The 17,898-nt window shown below is 61.3% G+C and overlaps 2 protein-coding genes across 2 annotated transcripts; both read right to left on the reverse strand.

Annotated features, from left to right (window-relative positions):
- Window positions 1–1,100: 1,100 nt before the first annotated feature.
- SLC25A10 (solute carrier family 25 member 10) lies at window positions 1,101–9,281 on the reverse strand. The gene is made up of 11 exons (XM_028112735.2): window positions 9,038–9,281; window positions 6,132–6,251; window positions 5,436–5,550; window positions 5,302–5,350; window positions 5,032–5,073; window positions 4,312–4,355; window positions 4,121–4,191; window positions 3,739–3,831; window positions 3,315–3,392; window positions 2,306–2,362; window positions 1,101–2,060 (listed from the first exon to the last, which is right to left on the reverse strand). The coding sequence occupies exons 1-11, from the start codon at window positions 9,128–9,130 to the stop codon at window positions 1,959–1,961; spliced, it is 864 nt and encodes a 287-aa protein (XP_027968536.1). The 5' UTR covers window positions 9,131–9,281; the 3' UTR covers window positions 1,101–1,958.
- A 3,661-nt stretch (window positions 9,282–12,942) lies between these two features.
- Window positions 12,943–17,010, reverse strand: MRPL12 (mitochondrial ribosomal protein L12). The gene is made up of 5 exons (XM_028112901.2): window positions 16,809–17,010; window positions 16,005–16,191; window positions 15,755–15,841; window positions 13,467–13,601; window positions 12,943–13,337 (listed from the first exon to the last, which is right to left on the reverse strand). The coding sequence occupies exons 1-5, from the start codon at window positions 16,880–16,882 to the stop codon at window positions 13,221–13,223; spliced, it is 600 nt and encodes a 199-aa protein (XP_027968702.1). The 5' UTR covers window positions 16,883–17,010; the 3' UTR covers window positions 12,943–13,220.
- Between the last annotated feature and the right edge of the window lie 888 nt (window positions 17,011–17,898).

Here is a 17,898-nt window from a genome sequence, read left to right on the forward strand (position 1 = left end):
GGATCCAGATCCGGTTTTAGGAAATTCAGGGGCAAAGGGGCCAAATTTGAGAGGAGGCGGCAGGACCCAGGAACAGGAGAGAGGACCGGAGGGAGACACCCCAGGCCTGGACTGGTTCACAGGAAAATAGCTCTCAAAGTGCAATTGCGTAAATTTGAGGACAGGAAAGATGGACCGTTACTGTTTCTACATATAATGATTTACTGCTGGAGTCACGTTCACATTTTTTGAAAGACTATTTTTAAGGATTTATTTGAGATAGAATCTCAAGCCGACTCTGTGCTGAGCACAGAGCCTGATGTGGGGCTTGATCCCACGACCCTGAGATCATGACCTGAGCCGCGACCAAGAGTCACTCAACCCGAGGAGCCACCTAGGTGCCCCTAAAAGACTATTTTTAGATACACGTGCCTAAGTATTTATCTATAAATGACCCCAAACCTGGAATTTGCTTCCAAATAACGCAGGGGCGGGGCCGGTGCGTGCTCCCTGTGTGGCTGAGGGAACACCTGGGTGTGGGCTTGCTGCAGTAGCAGCTTATCCAGATTTAGCGGGTTTTAGTTCCGAGCCGGGCAGCCTTCACCGCCGCCTAACCCCTTATGTTGCTGCGCACCTGAAATGCTCCAGAACCAGAGCGTCAGCAGCAGGCCCTGGGCAGCGTCTGCTTCGGGGTGGCCCCCGCCTCAGGGTGGCCCCCACAGCAGCTCCCGCCCTGTCTGTCCAAGGGTCTGCCCCGCCCGCTCCTGGGCTTGCCAGACTACGGGCCAGGGCCCAAGAGCCCAGGACTCTGACCCCACGGGCTCCGCTCACCGCCGAGAGGGGACTCTCAAAGCGGGGGGGCGGGGGCGCTTGTAGCGCCCAGGTGCCTGCTGAGAAGGGGGGCCCAGGGGTCCATGGTAACTTGGATCCAGACCCCCAACCTGCACATCTTGCCCCCCCCAGTTCCTCTGCCCACAGTCCACCCCAATGTATCCGGTCAGGGCTGGGGCTTCTTTCTCCCTCTGGACCCTCAAGCTTGCCCCCCAGAATGAGACAGCCCTCCTCAGAGGGTGCAGAGCAGGTCCTGTGGCCCTCGGACAGCACAGCAGCCGACACGCAGATGCCAGACGTGGAGCACTTCACGGTCCTTTATTAACACCCCTGCAGAGCACCCCTGCTGGGGTTGGGGGGTCGGGCTGCTCTGGCAGCAGAACTCAGGCGCGGGCATCTGGGTCTTGGCCGTGGGCAGACGCCACCGTCCACACGGAGCGGGCCCGAGGACACCCTGCAGCCTGCCTCTGCCTGGGAGCTGTGGGAGGCGGGGATGCCATGTGTACCCCACGCTCCCTGAAGCAGCAGCAGGCTCCTGGCTTTGAGAGCTTTTGGCAAAACTACTTGTTGAAGCAGCAGGGGGCTGGCTGGACCTGGTGCCCGCGGGCCATGTGATCGCCCTCCCTCCTGGGCAGGCTGATTCTGCATGGTGCCGTCCGCCCGGGGCCCGGGAGCTCCGGGGGCACAGCTACCTTTGAGAATGTCAGAAAAGCTATGGTCCCTCTCCAGAAATAAAAGGGCACGTGTACACACCTAGTTTGGTGAGCCATGCTGGGGGTCTGCACCCCTCTCCGCAGCCACCCAGCTCCTTGATGGGAGCTGCTGGAAGATGGTGCTGAGGGCCCCAGACTCTAGAAAGTCTGGACAGCCCACCTTGTGTTAACCGACTACTCCGGGAGGAGAGCAAACAGAACCCAGGGCCCGGACACCTCCCCTCTGAGTCATTAGTGTGCGGGGGGGGGGGGGGGGGGGCGCCGGAATACCAGGTGGGGAGAGCCTGGGGTGGGCAGGCAGGCGGCGGAGAGGACAAGCTCACTGGAACGAGCCCAGGTGTGGGCAGCAGCCTGCTGGGGAAGCCAGGGTGGAGGTCCCAGCCCGGGAGGAGGGAGGAGGGCTCCGGGGCCGCGCTCAGCCCGCTCCCCGGCCCATCAGGAAAGCACTTTGATGCCGAAGTGTTTGCGGAGCTGTTCCAGAAACACAAACGTGAGCACGGTGTGCGGCATGAGGCGGATGCCTGCAGGAAGGAGGCCCTGGGCAGAGACAGAGAAAACAGGAAGTGAAGGGAGCCCAGAGAGGGCCCCGCCCCCACAGCCACGGGGGTCGGGGGTCGGGGTAGCAGTGCGGACCCCGCCCCAGCGGGCCCCCTACCCCGCCCCTGCAGCCACAGGCCCCTCCCACCATGCCCCTGGCTCCGCCCCAGCCCCCCAGCCCCCCCCAGCCCCCCCAGCCCCCGCCCAGCCCCCCCAGCCCCCGCCCAGCCCCCGCCCAGCCCAACCTTGTAAAAGGCCAGTGGCCCGAGCTTTGCTGTCTCTACTGCGCAGTGGAGAACACCCTGCAGAAAACACAAAGTAAAGCAATAAAAAAAGCTGCATTTTACTTGCAGGGTACAAATAACACGCCCCTCCCCCAGCACTAGCCAGGGGCCCTGTGCAGTGAGCAGCCTGGACCGGTCAAAGGTCATGACAGCCAGAGAAGCGAGCAGCCTAGAAGCTCAAGGCCACCCCGCCTGCTGACACAGCAAAACCAGAAGCAGGCAGAGGGGAACCGCCGGGCACCCACAGCATGTGGGGGGCTGGGAAGAGGAGCAGGGCACGGCAGAGACACAGAAGTGGCCATGCGGGTCAGCCGAGTTCTGGGCCTGCCCATTAGAATGCGGCAGCTCACCAACTTTCACTGACTACAGTGAACAGGCCGCCTCTGTGAACACCAAGGAATCAGATTTAAAACACACAGGGGGGCGCCCGGGTGGCTCAGTTGGCTGGGCTGCTGCCTTCGGCTCAGGTCACGATCCCGGAGTCCCGGGATCGAGTCCCACATCGGGCTCCCTGCTCAGCGGGGAGTCTGCTTCTCCCTCTGACCCTCTTCCCTCTCATGCTCTCTCTCTCATTCTTAAATAAATAAATAATCTTAAAAAATAAATAAATAAAACACACAGGGGGGCGCCTGGCTGGCTCCGTTGGTAGAGCCTGCGACTCTTGATCTCAGGGTTGTGAGTTCAAGCCCCACGTTGGGCGTGGAGCCTACTTAAAAAAAAATAAAGTCTTTAAAAAAGGGCCAAGGGCGGCTCCATGGCTGGCTGGGAACAGCAACTGGGGAGAATGGGGAGAATGTGCTCGTGGAGGGGGAAGAAAGCCTCGTCCACATGCCAGGACAGGGACACGGGCTCACGCAGCCATGGAGCCTGGAGCCTGATTAACAGCAGTGTGGGGACCCCTCCCTGGTCCCCCATCCCGGCCCCCAGGCCTGTACTCTTGAGGGGGACAGTGCCTGCAGCCCCCACTCACCTGATACTCGCCCTTGGAGTTCATGAGACGTGTCTTCAGCACATCCAGGGGCTGGCACAGGACCGTGGCACACCCACCCTGTGGGGAGGGGGGCTTATCACCAATGGGCCTGCCAGGCAGAGTACGTGGGCACCCGTCACCCTCCCCCACAGACCCACCCCCATAGAAGCCCCTGGCCCGGATCCCTGGAGGCATCCTCAGGGCTGTAGGGCCCCGGGCTGCTGGGGGGCACTAGGAACCATCCCAGCTTGGGAACCAGGGCCTCGGTGCCTACATACGTATGCAGCCCAAGAGGGACATCCGCCACACCTGCCCACAGCCTCCTGCCTTCTGAGCCCCGGCCTTGTCCTGGGCACCGTCAGCTCCCAAGACTACTCAGCCTCCCCTTCCCGAGCCTCCCCCAAGGGCCAGGCCCAGCACTCACCGCGATGAAGCTGGCGACAAAGTGAGTGAGGACACCATCAGACAGGTACCCAGTGCTGAGGACCAGCTGCTTGGCCTGATCATAGCAGGACAGCTGTCGGGGGAGGGGTGAGCAGGGCCTGTGGGATGGCCCCCAGCCCCAGGAAGGGTAGGCAGGGGCCCACAGGGACATCACCGGGACTGACCAAGTGCCTGCTCTGCAGGTCACCTCCAGTTACTGTGACCGGGCAGACGGGGGAGGCCCAGGCTGGGAGGGGCCTACCAACCTCCCCAGCCCCCACCTGTGGTCCATGCCCACTGCCTTCCTCCAGCACCTCTCCAGGGGCTGAGGGCGGGCCCCCCAGATGCTGCCCCAGGAGGCCCACCGCCAGCAGAAGCCCCACCTGGCCCACGGTGACAAGCATCCCTCGACTGGATGCCATGCTCGCGCCCGAAAACAGCTTCTTCAGACCCTCTGCCGGAGAACGGAGGTCAGGCGCCCAGCCACACCCCTCAGGCCTCCCCCCATGTCCTGCACAATACTCCCCAGGCCCCTCTGCCTCCTTGGACCCCCCAAAGGGCCTGCTCCTCTTACCTTCTCGGGCCACCCGGTACAAGCCGTCCACGGCATGGGCGTAGCTGCCAGGGACAGACAAGGGGCCGGGGTGAGGCCCTCCCTGCCCACTGGCCCACAGGGGAGGGTCCTCCCCGGGGACAGCCATGCAGCTGCCACGGGGGTCAGGGGCCAACAGTGCCGGAAGACCCCCCCCCACCCCGCCAAGGCTGGGTCTGTCTGCGAGCTGGTCCTCAGGGTGAGAGGGTGGGGGCCTGCCTGGAGCCCTGTTTCACCCCTGGACTGTAGCCAATGTCTGCTCCCTAGCTAGGGCGTCCGTCCATAGGCAGCCTTGGAATCAACAGGATCTTAGACTTCATGAAAAATGGTATTTTTACCATTAAAAAAAAAAAAAAATCCCAGCCCCCAAACTTGTTTAAAGGCCCAAACCCCCTCACTTAAACTTGTAAACCATCCTTCCTGTGAACAAGTACAAGATACCAGAAATGGGGGGAAAGTAGCCAGCCTCCATCCCAGATTCCCCTACCAGGAAAGAACCCAGAGGCCCTCCTGACTCCAGGCGGACGAGGGCGCCGTCAGCAGCCTCTGCCTGCTCCAGGTGACACCACAGGCAACAAGGCCTCTTGGGGCTCCCAGCCGGGGACTGGCAGAGCCGCTCAGGTCTTCCTGCTCTGCACGCACCCCCCTCCCAGGCACACTCCCCCCCCCGCCAACCAAGAGCAGAACTTGCCCGCTACTCACTTGCGGCGCTGATTTGGGGGCAGCTTCATGTCATTCTGCATCCTGAAACAACCACAGGCTCAGGGGTGTGGCAGGGGGCCAAATATGACCCACACAGAAGCTGGCAGGCTTTGGGGCTCACCCTGGCCTGCCCCCCAGGCCCCCGTGTCCAGGCCCCCAAGGTCCGAGTGCTTGCTCCAGGCTGAACACACCACAGACCCCAGCAAGTAAGCCCCCCGCCCTGTCAGGAGTCAGGAAAGACCCTGACCTTGGGTGGGGGCACACACTGACCTGACATTGACCATATCTGCGGGAGTCCCCACGAAGCCTCCAATGCAACCTGGGGCGACAGACCCCAGAGCCAACATGTGAGGACTGGCGATGTCCACCTGCGCCCACCCTCCCTGGCCCGGCTGGCAGCTCACCGCTGATGGAGCCCAGCAACACCTTCTTGTAGAAGGGCAGGGGCCCCTCACTGCCCTTCGCCATGTGGTCCCGCACGGTCTCATAGATGGCGAACCGAGTCAGGGAGTAGGTCATCTGGGGGAAAAGGGGCCCAGCTCAGAGGGTGCAGGTGGGGGAATCCTGCTGGGCATGTCGGCCCTCCCCACCCCAGCCCTTCTGGTTTAAAATCATCACCAAATGGGCCATGGGGCCAGTGAAGGACCCTCCCAAGGCCACACGGTCAGCAAGTGACTGAGCCAATTCACAAACCCGGGGCTGGTTGAGTCCAGAGTTTCCCTCCCCGGGCTCAGTTTCCCCATGTCTAAGGGGAGGTCTTGAGCCAGCTGTGAGAGCAGGGCTGGCCCCATGGAAGGCAGAAGCACATCCCAGGCCACCACACCCTGCCAACTCCTGGGGCCGTGTGGTTCCTTTCTCCTACCCAGCCTTGAAAAGGAGCACAAAGTAACTCCCATGCCCACAGGGCACCCACAGTGCATCTGAGTCCAGACCAGGGACACCAGTCTTTCCCTCTACCTGCATGGGCTCTGGGACCAGGACTTAGGGAAGCCCTTACCTCGCGGGGGGGGGGGGGGGGGGGGGGGGAGCTGAGAGGCAGAAGTGCACTCCCGGGAGCCATAGCCACCCACTGTCCCGGGAGTGGGGAGCCCCGGAGGCACCTGTCTGCACAGGGAGGCACTCAGGCCGTTGTAGAGTGCCAGGACGCCGTCGGAGCGCACCACCTGCAGGGCCATGCCCGTCATGCGCAGCTTCACCTCCTGCTGCGTCTGCAGATGCACCTGTCGGGGCACAGCTGCTCACACAGGGCCCTGCCGCAGGGCCCACCCAGCCCGGCTCTGCTCCGAGCCCTTTCCCACCATCTGCCACTTTTATACCCACACGAAGACCCCATGGGCTGGGTCCTCTCAGCACCCCAGTTTAGAGACGGGAAACTGAGGCACAGGGAGACACAGAGGTCTCCTAAGGGTGCCCAGCTGGGTGTAGATGGGACTCCATGCCCACACCTGGCACCAACCAAAACATTCCACACTATTTTGCTTTACAAGGGACAATGCCGGCTGACACGTGAGCCCACCAGACCTGTGAGAAATAGTTCACCTATGTGTCTGAGTCCTCACAGCACCTGCTGCAGGAGTGGGGGTCATGAGGCCCATTCTGATGAGGACACTGAGGCCGGGTGTGGACCCCAGCAGGGTGACTCCAGAGCCCCATTTCTTAGCCATGCCACTTCTCAAGAGGGATCAGACGTTATGGGGACTCAGAGACAGGCTGAAGAAACATGGTGGGCTTGGAGGAGATACTGGGAGCCGGTGGGGGAGAGGGGAAAGGGCACTCCTGGGAGGGCCGCCCTGGAGTCTGTCCCCATACGCCCCACTCCGTCCAGCCCCAGTCGTGTTCTGGCTGGGCCCCCCCGGGCAGGTTACGAACCCTCCTGCCTCAGTTTCCCTCAGTGTGCTACGAGGATTAAGTTTACTTATTTATTTTAAAGATTTTATTTATTTATTTGAGAGAGAGAATGGTAGAGAGAGAGAACATGAGAGGGAAGAAGGTCAGAGGGAGAAGCAGGCTCCCCGCCGAGCAGGGAGCCCGATGCGGGACTCGATCCCGGGACTCCAGGATCATGACCTGAGCCGAAGGCAGTCGCTTCACCGACTGAGCCACCCAGGCGCCCCATGAGGATTAAGTTTAGCTCAGTGGGTGTACCTTTCCTTTCCTTCTCTGTCCCCGCCCAGGGGCTTGGGTGGTAGGGCAGCGAAGGTGGGTGGGGACGGAGAGGGCTTTGCGCTCCACTCGGCCACAGAGGCCAGTGGGACAGGAAAGGGGGCGCTGGGCCTGGGGGCAAGGTGTCCACGCAGGAAGGAGCCCTGTCCAGGCGAGAAGCAGCTGTGAGGACTGAGCCAGGGCACAGGGCAAAGGGAGAGATCAAAGAGCTGTAAAATCATTTCTCCAGTGGCCACGCCGTCGAGAGGCCCGCCTCCAAGGCTGTCCTCCCTGCTGCCACCCCCGCAGAGGGCTGAGTACCCCCTGGGCCAGACAGCAGTCAGCGTCCTGTGGCTGCCTGCTGCCCTTGACCCTCCTGGCAGCATTCTGCAGTAAAACAGAACCCGGGGGGCAGGGTATGGGGCAGTGATGCCCAAAGGAGCCTTGGACAATGGACAGGGGGCTCTGCGCCGCTCCAAGGGCCCCTAGAAGCTGTGCCCACCCACAATCGGACACAGAGCCTAACCCTCCAGGGCCCCACGGTGGAGATGGCGCAGATGGCACAGTACCTGCCTGGGCATCAGGAAAGCAAAATAAAACAGACACGAGGGGAGGCTCCTCCTTTCGCAAAACAAGAAGCACCTTTCAGTTCACTGTCACCTCCTCTCTCAGGTGGTCACAGCACCTTCCAGGCCTGGCCCTGTTCCTCCTAACCCCCTCTGAGGCCCTGGGGGCTACTAGGAGCCTGCAGGCCTCTCCCAGGACAAGCCAGGTCTCAGGTGTGCCAACGGGGCTACCACCTTCAGCCCCCACGACTGCTAATCCTGCCTAGACTGGAGGTGAGCATTTTTACTAGAGAAGTCAATCCCCCTTCATTTAGGACAAAAGCTGCTGAAAGAAACATACCCTCAGGTGGAGGAGGGGCTGGGGTGGGGGCCTGGCTGGAGGCTGAGGTTTGGGTCAACAGGGCCAAAGGTGCCAATCCCTCCCAGGGAGTGAGTATGGGGGTCAGGTTGCTTTGGGTGGGGGTAGGGACAGAGGTGGCCAGGGAGCTGCCCCCCCGGCCCACAGGTCCCATGTGACCACAGCCCAGGTTCCCCAGGGCAGGGCCTCCTGGGCAGACCAGGCACCATCAGCCCTTTCTTCTTTGTTCTTTGTAGTGAGAAAGGGGCGGAAAACAACCCCCTCCCCGCCCCCACCCCCGGCCTGGCCCTGGGAGACAAGAGAAGTTCTGTCTCATACTGCCCCATAAGCATTTTTCCTTAAAAAAAAAGTAAAATGAGTGTGAATGCTTCTTGCTCACCCTCACAGAGCAGGACCTGTGTGGGTGCAGGACCTGCGGCTTCCAGGTGCCAACCCAGTCCGGGAGGAAGCAGCCCAAAGCAGGGATCCCAGGGAACGTAGCCCAGGGTACGTGTCCCATTCCCTCACTGTGTGCTGGGTACCCACCAGGCAGGGAGGCCACCTGGTCTATGCCCTGGGTGTGCTAGAGCCAACAGGTGTGCACCCCAGAGAACCACCCCCTCAACTCGAAACCAGGCAGAACTCCTGTCCTCAAAACTGCGGGATGGAAATTGGCTCAGAGAGGCCAAGCGACTAGCCCAAGGTCACACAGGTAGTATGGGGCACAACCGGGGGCTGGAACGTGGCCCGTGGTCCCCAACAACAGGCACCGCTACCCCGGAGTGGGCAGGGTCTCCGGGCGGGGTCAGTGATCCACAAGGCGGCCCCAAGTCTCAGGCCTTCCAGGGCCAGTGCAGGGCCAGGCAGGTCAGTGCCCAGGCGTGGGTGGCGCCCCACGCCTCCCCCCTCCCCAACCCCCGGCCCCTCGCACCCGGCCCCGCCCGGCCCGCGCCGCCCTCACCTTGAGTAGGTCCAACGGGTGCGTGCAGCAGGCGGCCCCGCAGGAGGCCAGTCCCCCGAAGTACCAGCGCGACACGCGCGCCTCCGCCGCCATGGCCCGCACCGCGGACGCCCGGGAGCGCCGGCAGCCCACTTGCAGCTCCTGCTGCCCACACCCCGGACCCGGCCTCCGTCCGGCCCCGACAGAACCCCGACTCCCGCCCCGGACCCCGGCCCGCACCGCCGCCGGCGCCGAGTTCAAAGCGCCACCCGCCACCCGCGCCCCGCGCAGCCAATGCGCCCGCGCGGCCCGGGGGGCGGGGCCACCTAGACCCCGCCTCGAGCCGGGGGGCGGACCGCGCCTTAAAGCGGCGGTGGCCCGGCAACGGAGCCGAGTGGGCGCCGCCGAGCCGCCTGCGTCTGTGCCCGAGGGCCTAGCTAGGGCGTGGCGGGGGGAGCCCCCCCACCGACTCCAGGGAGCCTGCTGGGTGGCCTGCTCCACGTCCCCCCACCCCGCCCTGCTCCGGCCGCCCCAGGGTCACCCCCACGCCTAGGGCAGGTCTCCGAAGGTCGCCGCCAAGGAGCGGCCTCGGCGCTCAGCCAGTCCCTGCCACTCCCGGAGGCCGGCCTCCTGGAAACAGCCCGCCCCAGCCGCGGCCCTGACCTTGCACCCAGTGTCCCGGCTCCGCCACGCAGGCCCTGGGGGTCAGCCCTGGGACACGTGCATCCGGAGGGGGTGGCAGAAAACCTTCTTGGGGCCAGTCAGCAGATTACAGAAAAACTAGGGGCAAAAGACAATTCGGGAAGACTAGCGGCCCTCCAGTGCTCCCAGCCAAGTCCAGCCTCAGGTGTGCTCTGACCAGACAACCATCCTGGAAGTGGACAAGGAGACAGGAAGTTCTGAGCCATGGGAGTTCAGGCTCCTGGGAGTTGGAGTGGCTGCCTGCCCCCCGGAGATAGCCACATGTGTGCAGATCCCCACTCTTATTCCACCATCCAGCAAACAGGAGGTGGAAGTATGCTCCTAAGCCGGAGATGCACCTGCTGGGCAAAGTGGAAATCTGAATCCCCAGGGCCACTTTACAGCAGGGCCACACGGGCCCAGAGAAGACAGAGCCAGAGACCCCTTCCCCAGGGAAGAACCTACATCTTGCAGTCCCAGCTTGGCCACTGCAGCCCTCCACCCCCACGCAAGGAAGAAGTGTGAGGGGCATTGGGGAAACAACTCTGGGTCCCCTGAGCCTGCCGAGCGCCCAGCAATTATCTGTGTCAGAGGCATAGTATGGGCCAGCAAACCTCCCTATTTACTTAGAGCTGCCACTCGGAGACAAAGGACTCTGTCTTTTAGAACTGCAGGAGGCCTCTGACCCCTGAGGTCATCAGCTGGGGAACAGCTGCAGAGATGGTGTCCAGCCCAGAAATGCTGGGGACCCTGGGAGGTGGCGGGGGGGGGGTGGCCACACAGGCATCCTGCTGGATCTGAAGTAGAGGGGCAGGATGGAAAGAAGACCCTAGCTGTAGACTAGATGGAAACTTGGGGCCCGGGGTGGGGCGGGGGCAGGCACAGTGGGGGAAGGGTCATAGCAATTTTCCAGAAGAAACCAGAGGAGGCACTTGGCTGGCTCAGTTCCAAGAGCATGTGACTCTTGGATTTTGGGGTTCTGAATTCAAGCCCCACATTGGACATAGAGGTTACTCAAAAAATAGTCAATTGTATTTCTATATATCAGCAATAAACAAACTGAAATTAGGAAAAACAATTCCATTAAAAAAAGAGAAGATGCGAGACACCAAAGCTCTGCAAGGAAATGTGAAAACGTGAGATGGCTTTCACACCTAAGCCCTTTGTTTAAAGAAACAGAGCTGACAGGCTGGTGGGTTGCAGGGGAGTGGCCTCCTTGTCCAGTGTCCCATGGAGAGTAAGTAGCATCTTCAAGCCCACTCCGGAGACCCAAGCCAGCACCAAACCTGCCCAGAACCAGGTCTCATTCAAGATAAATCAAGATGTCTGAATCTTTGGTCAGCCCAAGGGTAATGTTACCAGCTCCTGACTACAAAGAAGCTAATCTCAGAGAAGGCAAGTGGAGGGGACAGCCCAGAAAGCTAGGGGCAAGGTCCCGGGGTGGGGGCTGCCACCTCTCTGTGGTCACATCAGCAAGACAGGGTCCTGAACCCACGTAGGGGAGAAAGCCCCAGTGCAGACCGAGCGGTGAGAACGGCGGATCCCTAAAGCTTCGGAGCAGAAACTGAAGAGATCTGAGAACTGAAATATCAAGAGCGGCAGCACAGCACGTTGCAATCTGTGAACTCCCTGAAGATCTGGAAACGCTCGAGGAGAGCAAAGCGTGGAGGAATCCCGGAAAATGCACCAAGTGTGGGGCGACTTTTTAAGACAAAGGTGGCACTTTGCAAGCTCTAGGTCAGCGAACTCAAAAAGATCCCCAGCCAAATTCTCAAATGGATCATAACAACTTGTGCATAAACCCAAGGTTTTAGATGGGGAGGTCAGGCGAGGTCTTGAGAACAAGGCTGCCTGGCCAGGCCTCTCGGGTGGGGCCTGTCTGCACTGCAGCATTCCCATGTCCTCAAGGGGCCACATGGGGGGCCAGGTAGACACCAGGGTCCCTGGAATGGGCAGGAGGCAGGGGTCAGCTCCAGATCTCCCTCTTCCGTGTTTCGTTAGCCTGGACAAAGACCCGGTATGCTAACTCCTGCCAGGACCTGACAGGACCTGTAAGGTTTCGTGTGGGCGCCATCAGGGCAACTCAGGATGCACAGCAGATCTACTTCTACTTTCCTTGCTGAGCTCAGGGGCCAAGGCCAAGTGGCCTCCAGGGACTCAGGGCATGCCCCACCTACTGCCAGGTTGGAGACACTTTATTGGCCAACTACAGACCAGAGCAGGTCAACACTGGAGCTGGGGGGGGACCACCAGGGACTGTGAAGTCAGGTGGGGGGCACCAAGCGATCACCATCCAAGCACTGTCCTAGCCTGGTGGAAGGTAGGCAGAATGGGGATGGCCTGATAGCCTGATGGCCCTGGGGTACGGCATCACCTGCACTTTTGAGCAGCCACCCCCAGGCCGTCCAGCATGGAGCAGGAGGTCGCATCATCCCAGGAAGAGGGAAGGGGAGAAAGGGAGTCCTCGTCATCACCCCAATTCCCCTGGAAAGACAAAGGGGCTCAGAGATGAAGCGGACTCTGTAGGTGACCTGCGGAAGGGAAGGCCGAGGCTGAGGACTGTCCCTGAGTTCAGACCACTCCCTTCCCCCAGGAAAAGGCAGTTGGGTCAGCAGGATACTGGGCGAGCCGTACCCACCCAGGTGGCCAAGCAGTCACCTGTTGAGGGAAGGCATGCCCAGAGATCCGCGGATGGTGAATCATTAACCCTCTGGGACTGTCCGGGCCAGACTTGGCCAGTGGGGCTCTCTGGGTCAGGGAGCAGCCTTCTTACAAGGAGTCCAGCAGGAAGCATACTCTCTGGGTGCGGGGCATGCCCCGCTGGGAACACAGCAGCTCCCCAGGCCTGTCCTGAGGGGTTCTATCCTATAGACGCAATGTCCTCTCTGGTCCCACAGCCCCGTCCTTGCATTCTTCCAACGTGGCCAGGGAGGGGGCACGGGGGCCTGCCATTCTCAGGCACATGCCTCACCGCTCACCTCAGTCTGCTAAAGACCACTACAGGTGCCCCACACCCACCTCCCAGTGATGATCTGGCAGCAGCCAGCTGCTGCCACCCCAGCAGGAGGGGCGCTGCCCGTACCCCCGGTGTGCTGCCACCAGCCCTGGGAGGTCAGGCCCCTGCACACAAAGGACCCAAAGGTCGCTGACCAACCCCCACACATCCCACTGGGGAATGAGGGGGCTACCCTAGCCAGCTCCCCACCACCCACCTGGCAGCCCACCCAGATACACCACTCTGCACACACAGTGCCCAAACAATGTATTTTTCTCAGTTGCCACCAGGGGGTGCATGTTGACCGCGGGAAGTTCTAGAGTCCGTCTCCCTGGTGCTCACGCAGGAGCCACGCCCCCAGGCCCAGCCGGTCCATCCGCCGGTCCATCCGCCCGTCCCAGAACGGAATTGGCCCAGGGGTGCCAGTGCCGCAGTTCTGTTCGGAGGCTGCTCCCACCAGCAGGTCCCAGACAGGGGGGCCTCGCCCCGGTCCCAGGGACCCTTGTCCACCAGTCCTCAGAGCTGGCCCTACTCCAGAACCACGGTGCCGCCCACCGCCTCCAGGGCTGCCTTGATCTTCTCTGCCTCGGCCTTGGCGACATTGGCCTTGATTTCCTGGGGCAGGGACTCCACCAGCTTCTTTGCCTGCCACAGAGCAAAGTCAGGAATGGGGCCTGGGTGGCCGCAACCTATCTGCCCCAGAAGGGGCCAGTCCCAGAACCGCTCGCATGGTAGGGACAGCAGGGGGAGGCCTGTGTGGCACACGGAGCTCACCTGGACGAGGTTTATGCCCTGGATGTAGTTCTTGATTTCCTTGATCAGCTTCACTTTGTCCACGGGCTTTGCCTCTGTTAGGCGGACAGTGAAATGTGTCCGTTCTTTTTGTGTGGGGATGTCTTCTTCTGCTACCTGGGAGAGGGAGAGACAAAGCACAGGGTGAAGTCGGCACAATCGCTCCTGGGCCACCTTGTCCTGTTACCTCCAAGCCCCAAAGCAAGGCCAGCAAGGCCCGCAGCTCCGGCTGGAGGCGTACCAGCCCTGCTGGGCTCGGGGCTAACCGCGTGGAGCCTTCCCTCCCTCCCACACTCCCCAGCTGAGACCTGGCTCCCGGGCCAGAACACTGCCTTCTCCCCAGAGGCAGTTCTGAATCTGCCTCCCCTCACCCACCCACTCAAGTTCCCTTATCCCTTCAAAGCTGTAATTGTGGGACAGGCAGGCTGACAGCAACAGCTCTTATCCAACAGCATTTCAGGAAAGCAGTGCCATTGTCATCCTCAGCCAAACCCCGTGTGGATGATAAACTGACAGGCCGCCGCAGCCCCACCTTCGCTGAGTGACCGACGACAGGAGGACGAGGCTGACAGAGGCCCTGCTGTCACAGCTGAAGACACAGCACCCCCACGGGGCAGGGGACACGTGGCGCGGCAGCCTGGGGGCAGTCCTGGTTTAGATCTGCTCCCCAATTACTATTTTTTAAAAGATTTTATTTTTGATAGAGCACAAGGGGAAGCAGCAGAGGGAGAGGGAGAAGCAGGCTTCCCGCGGAGCAGGGAACCCGATGAGGGGCTCAATCCCGAGACTCTTAGGATTGTGACCTGAGCCGAAGGCAGACGCTTAACCATCTGAGCCCCCCAGGCGCCTCCTGCCCCCCAGTTATTGACAGTATCCCTTCATTCTCAGAAGCGTTCCAGTTTCGACAATAAAGTTCAGAGGAACTCCGTCTCTCCTTGCCCCACATGTTCAGCCTGAATCTCAGCAGCCTATGAAGCTACCAGTTTGCAGCAGATGGAGGAGTGGAGCTGATACCACTGGAACCATCAGACACGTCTGGGATGTGGGACACCCCACAGGACCCCTGACCTGGATTTCGTAGTAAAAGATGGCCAGGGAAAGGGGACTGAGGACGGGAGCCAGACTGCAGAGACCGAGTGACCACATGCAACACACAGTGTTTAGGCTGGGATAAACCAACTGCTATAAAGTCTGGAACCATTAGCTAAATCTGAATAGACTGAGCGAGAAAATCACCGTTAACGATGTTTGTCGTACAAATGGCTCGTGACTACGTTAAGAAAACGCCTCTGTGAGGGCGCCTGGGTGGCTCAGTTGGTTAAGCGACTGCCTTCGGCTCAGGTCATGATCCTGGAGTCCCGGGATCGAGTCCCGCATCGGGCTCCCTGCTCGGCGGGGAGCCTGCTTCTCCCTCTGACCCTCTTGGATCTCGTGCGTGCGCGCGCTCTCTCTCTCTCAAATAAATAAATAAAATCTTTAAAAAAAAAAAAAAAGAAAAAAGAAAACGCCTCCGTGTTTAGAGATACGTGCTGGAGCACAAAGAGAAAGGACAGACCGGACACGTGCCTTAAGCTTCAAGGGACAAGCAAAGTAAACACGGCAAAACCTTAATCATTATCGAGGCTGGGTGATACGTACATAGATTGTTCTTTGTACTTGATAATTTTGGAATTTTCCCAACAGAAAGTGCAACATCCCCCCACCAAACCAGAAACAAACAAAAAACCTAACAAATTAGTGTGTGGCTTCAGGTCGGCTGGTTTCGTCGTGGAGACCCAAACTTGCCCATCAACCCCCATCTCTGCTCCAGCCCTGGCCGTGCCCCACGGCTCTCGTGCCCACCAGCCCTCTGCTGGGAATGCCCTGCTCTCTCCCTGTATTCCTCAAGTCTCCCCTACGGGGCCACCTCCTTATCATGGCCTCCCTGGAAATTGTAATCCTCCCCTCCCCTTAAGCTTCTTCCCTACGTTTTTCCCACAGCACTTATCATGTTCTGCTATTCAGTAAAATTTTTCTTTTTCTTCTTATTTGGCTTATCGCCAATTTCCCTCCACAAGAAACATGGTCTTCACGTGAGCAGGGATCTGCACATCCTCGGCAGGAAGGTGGTCCCAAGGACGCTGCAGGTGGCCCACAGCCAGCACACACAGCTTTGCGGGATGTGTTGGCTGATGCAGGCTTAAGATGAGGGACAATGAGAGAAATCTGGCCACGCGACATGGTGGCACCAGAGGAAAACCTTTTTGCATGGGACCCTGGCCTGCGCCCACCTCGGGGGGTGCTGCTGCAGCAGGGGCAGCTCCGGGCATTGTGCCGCCCATCGGCATGAGTCCAACATCCTGGATCTTCAGTGTTTTCTGCAGGGAGAAGGGAGAGCAGTCTCAGTAGCTGCCCATCACGTTCGAAGACACCCACACAACAAGCCTGACACAGTCCTCATACTCAGGGAGCACGCTTCAGACAATTTACTACGCTCCCCAAATATACCAAGAACAAGACACAGGCCTGGGCTTGTGATACCTTCAGGAGCTCGTTGAGATCTGAGATTTCCAGGAGTGTGAGGCTGGCGATGTCCTGGACAAGCTGCTGGATCTTGGGGGGATACTCCTTGGGCGCGTTATCCAGGGGTGCACCGGCGAGGGCCTCCCCCATTCGATGGCCGCCGCATCTCATCAGCCTCACAGCGCAGACACGGGGCACCTGTTGCCTAGCCCCCCATTCAAACAAGTCTGTCAGACTGGCACAAGCGGGTGGCACAGACCAGGCGGGTAGGCGCTATGAGCTCAGGTCTAGCTCCTTGGTCCCAACCCGGGGTTCTCAGGTTCCAGGGTCCACGAGGATAAGGGGACTTCCCAGCTACCTTAAATTCTTCAACGAGCCTTAGAAATCCACGCGAGTATTTGCAGACAGGCTACCCACAACATTAGCTTCCGGGTCGAAAACACTATCTGCCCAAGGGCGCAGGACAGTAGCTTGAATGCATTCCGCTACACTAAGCCTCTCAGAATCTGGGGCCCTCGGGCGGCACAACGCCGGACCCAGCGATGGAAGACCTACCACGTCACTGGGGCTGCGGGGGAAACTGAGGCCCGGGGAGAGGCAGGGACCTGTGCACGGTCGTCTGGGGCCACCCCTAGCACACTCAGCAGCCCGAAGGAGTCGGCGGAGTGGGGGGGCCCTCGCGACGCCCACCTGCGCCGGGCCCCGACGAGTCCGGGTGGCACACCGCCCGCCGCGCGCGGACGCCGCCCCCAACCTGCACCCTCAGTTGCCGGCCGAGGGCCCCGACCCTGCCACCCTCCAGCCCTCGGCGGGCCGCGGTACCTGGCGAGACGGAGCGCAGCGCCCTGAAGCCCGAGACACGGCCCCCAGAGGGGGCGAGCGGCCGCCAGCAGCATCGGTCCGCGGGCGGGAAGGTCACACGCGGCTCCCCAGGAGAAGGACGCTCTAGCCGCCGGGGCCGCCGAGCATCCGAGCTGAGTGAGGACGCTCTAGCCGCCGGGGCCGCCGAGCATCCGAGCTGTGTCAGGACGCTCTAGCCCAGGAGGCCGCCGGGGAAACGAGTTGGAGAGGACGCTCTAGCCGCACCTCGCGCCGGCTTCCTCTCGCTCCCAGAGATTACCCACAGGACGGCGAGCCGCGCAGGCGCAGAAGCTCGTGGGTGGCGGCGGGGAGTCGGGGTCGCGGGCCTGGGGCCCCGTCCTCGCTAGGCGAACGAAGGCCGGAGAAGGCCGAGGCTCGGGGAGGCGGTCCCGGCCCGCGAGTAGTCCAGCCGGGGAGGACAGTGCAGTGACCCCCACTCCCCGACACCTGTCGAAGCCTCGCGCCGGCTGACGGGGGTCTCGGCTCGGGACGCCCTCCCCGGCCGCCCGCAGCCAGAGGTCACCCGGCGCCGAGAGCTCCCGCTGCCCTCTGGGCAGCCGTCTCCTTGGTTCCCTCCTCCCGCTGAAGGGTTGCCTCTCGCGCCAGCGCGGGAGCACGTTTTCTGTCGGTCCGTGCCGCCCCGGGAGCGAGGCCGCGTCCTGGGCCCGCGCGTCTGGGCGGTTGAACTCGGGATTCTCTGCTGACAGCGCGACTAGGGGTTGTGGTTGAGCCTGGAAGGGTCGAGTGATGGGGTCGTGGGCGGGAGGGCTAGCGTTTCGCCTGGGAGAAGAGAATTTGTAAGCCCTGGCCCTGTGTCCAGCTGCCTGAGTGCGCTCTGAAGTCCTGCCTGCCTCTCCATCCAGCTCCCAAACGTGCACGTGGGGCGCCTCCCCGGCCCCTCTGACATCTGCCCTGAGGCTCCTGGGTCTCTGCTCTCCCAGCTGATTTTCTAAGAGCCAGGCACGGAGCAGCGCTTGTTACATCAAATCAAGAAAGAGCCGTCCTCTGCCCGGCAACCTCCTGCTGTCCTGGCCCTGCCTTTGGCCCGAGC

This window comes from Eumetopias jubatus, unplaced genomic scaffold (assembly GCF_037043125.1).
Source record: "Eumetopias jubatus isolate StellerSeaLion01/CBP00866 unplaced genomic scaffold, mEumJub1_p1.0 scaffold_10, whole genome shotgun sequence".
Taxonomy (NCBI): domain Eukaryota; kingdom Metazoa; phylum Chordata; class Mammalia; order Carnivora; family Otariidae; genus Eumetopias; species Eumetopias jubatus.

Coding starts and splice junctions, on each gene's coding strand:
- SLC25A10 (XM_028112735.2), bottom strand. CDS start 9,130: ATGGCGGCGGAGGCGCGCGTGTCGCGCTGGTACTTCGGGGGACTGGCC. Junction 5,351..5,435: donor GTTGCTGGGCTCCATCAGCG/GTGAGCTGCCAG, acceptor CTGTCGCCCCAG/GTTGCATTGGAGGCTTCGTG. Junction 2,363..3,314: donor ACTCCAAGGGCGAGTATCAG/GTGAGTGGGGGC, acceptor TGTTTTCTGCAG/GGTGTTCTCCACTGCGCAGT.
- MRPL12 (XM_028112901.2), bottom strand. CDS start 16,882: ATGCTGCTGGCGGCCGCTCGCCCCCTCTGGGGGCCGTGTCTCGGGCTT. Junction 13,602..15,754: donor CTGCAGCAGCACCCCCCGAG/GTGGGCGCAGGC, acceptor TCCCTCTCCCAG/GTAGCAGAAGAAGACATCCC. Junction 13,338..13,466: donor AGGGCATAAACCTCGTCCAG/GTGAGCTCCGTG, acceptor GCTCTGTGGCAG/GCAAAGAAGCTGGTGGAGTC.